The following is a 4,280-nucleotide window of genomic DNA, read 5'->3' on the forward strand; positions in this document are numbered from 1 at the left end:
CACGCTGGGCAGACCCGTCCATGCCGCCCTCCATGGCTGCCACGCTGGGCAGACCCGTCCATGCCGCCCTCCATGGCTGCCACGCTGGGCAGACCTGTCCATAGCGCCCTCCATGGCTGCCACGCTATAGAGACCTATTCACACTGCCCTCCACCAGTTCCCACACTGGGGAGACCCATCCATGCCGCCCTGCACAGCTCCCACGCTGGGGAGACCTGTCCACAGTGCCCTCCATGGCTGCCACACTGGGGAGACGCGTCCATGCCGCCCTCCATGGCTGCCACACTGGGCAGACCCGTCCATGCCGCCCTGCACAGCTCCCGTACTGGGGAGACCCGTCCACAGTGCCCTCCGTGGCTCCCACCCTGGGGAGGTGTGTCCACACCGTCATCCTGGTCGCGTCCCACCCCCACTCACCCTTGGTGCGACGGGCTCGGTAGATGGGTGTCTGTGCACAGAGGTGCAGCACTGCAGCCCCCACTTGGGTGGGGTCCACCTCGTGCCTCCCCAGCACGGCCAGCAGCTCTTGGGTGTGGCTGGCATCCTGGCTGGGGCCTCGGGCCCCTGGGGCCTGTGGAGGGTGGGATGAGTTGCTTCCAGCCGCCCCTGGGCACCGTGCCCATCACAGGTCCAGCCCTGGGCTCCCGTCGCAGCCTCGGCCAAGGGAATATACCACCTCTGTTCCCCTGAAACCAGGGCCCTGGCGGCCCCATAGCTGCGCGGCACACGAGACCCTTTGCCTGGCGCCCTCTGGCCCCCACAGGGCTGCTCACCCTCGAGGTGTTCACCAGCTCTTGCAGGGTCTCCCGCTCCCGGGGCTCCATGGGGCGCAGGAAGCAGGCCTGGTGCCCTGCGGGCCGGTAACAGACGCAGTCCTGGGGAGGCGGGCTGGTGAACGCCGCCGCCCTGAAGCCGTGCCACCCCGGCCCCACCCCAGCCCCTGGCCCACTCACACTCTGCCCGTCGAATAACACCACCCAGCTGCTGTTGCTCTGGAAGGGGGTCACGGTGACGGTGGCCGTGTTCTGGGCCACATCCACCAGGGTGGTCTGGTTGGCCCGGGGGCTTGGGACGGTCAGGCGGAGCAGCTGTGGCAGTGGCCGAGGGGTCCGAGCTGAGCCTGTGGCCCTCACTCTGGCCCAGGATTTCTCTCATCACCGAGCCCACCCCCACCCCGTTCCCAACAGCCTCCTGGGATATGCCCGTCCTCGGCCCGCTCCCGCCATCCTGCCTCTGCCCAGGGGTCTCACCTGGGGAGGGCCGTGAGTGAAGCCAAGAAGCCCTCCGGCCACGGCCCCAGCCCCCACTAGCAGCAGCAGCAGCAGCAGCAGGCCTGGAGCTCGGTAGCCCCGGGGGCAGGCCTCCTTCACCTGGGGGCACATGGGGTCACACTGGAGCAGCCGGGAGTTGGCCTTGCTTGGGGGACAAGTGGGAGCGGGCCTGCTTCTGCCCTGCGCAGGCCTCCTGAGGGTCCCAGTCCCAGGAGAAGGCACTGGGGTAGGGGCACTCACCCCGACAGGTCCAGGGCTCTCCACACGGCAGTTCCCCTGGTCCATGCCGCAACCCCTGCCACCGACAATGAGCTGATTGTCCAAGTCCCCTCGAGGAGTCAGCCAGGGAAACCCCAGGGCTCCTGTGATGAGCCAGAGAGCTGTCTCCCTCCCCTCTGACCTCACTGCTCCTGCCCAGCTCAGCAACCTGATACCCAAACCCAGGCCAGGGCAGCCCCCTCCTCCAGCTGGGGGTGGGGCGAGAGCTTGTGGCCACGCCTGGCTCTCTGACACCTGGCGCGTGGAGGGAGGGCGGTTGGGAGCATGCCTTCTGGGAAGGTCACGGTGGACTCTGGTTGGGTACAACCAGCACTTCCCACAGCGCTCTTTGGTCTCTCGGGTTACCTGCTGACTCCAGCATGGGGCCTGGAACCCCAGGAGCCACCAATAAATGCCGGTGTTGTCCAGGACCCAGGGCCGCTGGGGGACTGCCCCTGCCTCCCCACACGTGCCCCAGCTGCTTCCTGGCCCCCCAACCCATGAACACAAGGGAGGGTGCTGGGCACTAGCCTTACCAGCCAGCATTGCAGCCAGCCTTCGGGTTCTGCCCGGCTGGCGCTCCGGCTGCCCTGGCTGTGTCGGCCACCGTGGCCAGTGTCCTCGCGTGTGGCCACAGGGGAACCTCTGCACTACGGACCTGCCCTGGGCCCCTCCCGTCCTCTCCTCCGGGCCCCATCCTCTCCTCCTCTCCACCCGCCTGTCCAGAACATGCCAGCAACCGGAACCAGAGCGCCCCACCTTCCCCTACTTGCTGGCCTCCCCGCACCCAGGCCGGAGCAACTGCACCTCTGCAGGACGGGCCCCAGTCCAGGCCAGAAGTGGCAGGCGAGGAAAGGACACCAAGAGCCGAGAGAAAGGGGCAAGAATTTAATCCACATTCAAGCTCACACAGTGCAGCAGGCCCGAGGGGCAGGAGGTGCGTCCGGAGCTCCCGGGCGCTGGCTGCCACAAATGCGTGCTCCCAGGCCGAGTGATGGCGCCTGGAGCTGCCCTCACAGGCGTGGCCTTCCTCCCAATACCACGGAGCAGGGCAGCTGGCTGACCGGCCTATGACACAGTCCACACCCCAGACCTTAGGGGGGCTGGGGATTCGAACACTCCCTTTATTGCTGTGAGAACTGCCCGAGGGAAGGAGGGAGGTGGCCCTGGGGCCTAGGGGTGGGTGCTGTGCAGGGCAAGGGGCCCAAGGAAGGTGCCAACGAGGACAGCTTCCCAGACTGCTTGGCCACTCCCTAAAGGTCAGCAGACCCAGGAAGCCGCTCAGGCCAGGGCCCCCTGCCAACAAGAGCAGCCTAGCTGGGGGACCTGGCCTATCCTCCCGCTGGTGGGCCAAAAGAGGTGGCCTTACGGGCCACAGGCACCTCATCCCACCCCACCCACAGGCATCTGAGAACAGCAAGAGGGCAGAAGCTTGCTGAAAGGACTTCCTGTTCTTGGGGACACCCTTGCCCCACCCAGAGGGTGCTGTGTTCCGTGGCCAGCACATGCCATTAGCTGTGAGTGCTGAAGGCCTGTCCGCTGGGACTCCCTGAGAGAGGGCAGTGGGCACCAACAGCACTTTGGGTCCCATTCCATCCATGACAACACTGTCCAAGAGTCCTTTAAACATGGCCTCTGGTACCCCTGCTGCTCTGGGATCCCTGAACGGTGGCCTGGAGCCCTCGTGGCCGCTGGGCCCAGTGTGAGTCACCTGGATGTCAACGCCCATTTGAGACAGCCAAGGGGTCGGCAGGGCTGGGTTTACAGAACCAAGGACCATGCCGACTGCGGGCGAGCAGCGGCTGTCCTGCGTATCTGAAACGGAACAGACGCTTGGTTGTGACATTGAAGTGGTTTTCAACAGGGAAGGGTGGCAAGGGCAGCACCCTGCACCCCAAGGACCGGGAGACATCACAGGAAGTGCCCCTCCTCCACTCCCACCCTGCAGCTGAGGGGTCAGGGCGGAGACCACGGAGCGGGCCCCGGGTTTGGTTTGTACACAATGCTTGTGACACTCACAACCGTCCCTCCCCGAGGGCTCCATCCCTGAATGAGGTTTCGAACAAAATACATCACTCACCCCCAGGCCCACCTCAGTCCTACCAGCAGGCCTCCGAGTTGCCAGATGGGATCCTGGGCAGACGCTGACCCCAAGGCCCAGGACCCCACAATGCCCTCCAAACTTAAAAAGTGCATCTTAACATATAAGCATTTGTAAACAAAGTCACACCCCAAACATCCACTTACAAGATTAACAGCTAATACCGTTGCTAAACTTAAAAAGTACGTCCCTGAAGAGCCCGCTTGGACCAGTGGTCGTGGGGCCCCACCTAGGAATTTGGGTTAAATTGGCTTTTCATTTTTTTTTTTATTCTGGAGATTAAAGACAGGAGGTCTTTAACCTTGAAGGGCGGGCAACAGGTCGGCTATGCTGTCAACGTAAAAGTCAGGGACCATCTGCTTCTTGGTTATGCAGTCACTTTCCTGGTTGTTTTTCACGTCCTCCAGGGTGGAGACCCCAGTGAGAGTCAGGATGGTCGTGAGGCCGCAGGTGACGCCCAGGAGGATGTCCGTGTCCAGCCGGTCCCCCACCATGACGGTGCGCGCCGGGTTGATGCCGTACTCCTGGGACACGCAGTCGAAGATAAAGCGGCTGGGCTTGCCGATGATGTCCGCCTGGCGCTGGGCCGCCATCTCCACGGCGCGGACCAGGCAGCCGGTACCTGCGGGGCCGAGAAGGGGGAGAGGGAG

The 4,280-nt window shown here is 64.3% G+C and overlaps 2 protein-coding genes across 2 annotated transcripts in view; both read right to left on the reverse strand.

The window, feature by feature from the left end:
• Positions 1-1,556, reverse strand: part of BRICD5 (BRICHOS domain containing 5) — a 1,905-nt gene extending 349 nt beyond the window's left edge. Inside the window, exons 1-5 of the mRNA XM_007939665.1 lie at positions 1,512-1,556; positions 1,251-1,370; positions 954-1,088; positions 767-875; positions 418-564 (exon numbers count right to left, since the gene is read on the reverse strand). Of these exons, the coding sequence (XP_007937856.1) occupies positions 418-564; positions 767-875; positions 954-1,088; positions 1,251-1,370; positions 1,512-1,556 (556 nt within the window). The remainder of the gene's footprint in view (positions 1-417; positions 565-766; positions 876-953; positions 1,089-1,250; positions 1,371-1,511) is intronic.
• A 2,370-nt stretch (positions 1,557-3,926) lies between these two features.
• LOC103195899 (phosphoglycolate phosphatase) overlaps positions 3,927-4,280 on the reverse strand; it is a 1,112-nt gene continuing 758 nt past the window's right edge. The window contains exon 2 of the mRNA XM_007939535.1: positions 3,927-4,257. Coding sequence (XP_007937726.1) covers positions 3,927-4,257 — 331 coding nt within the window. The remainder of the gene's footprint in view (positions 4,258-4,280) is intronic.

Source organism: Orycteropus afer, unplaced genomic scaffold (assembly GCF_000298275.1).
Source record: "Orycteropus afer afer isolate SDZICR_OR568_19922 unplaced genomic scaffold, OryAfe1.0 scaffold00061, whole genome shotgun sequence".
Classification (NCBI taxonomy): domain Eukaryota; kingdom Metazoa; phylum Chordata; class Mammalia; order Tubulidentata; family Orycteropodidae; genus Orycteropus; species Orycteropus afer.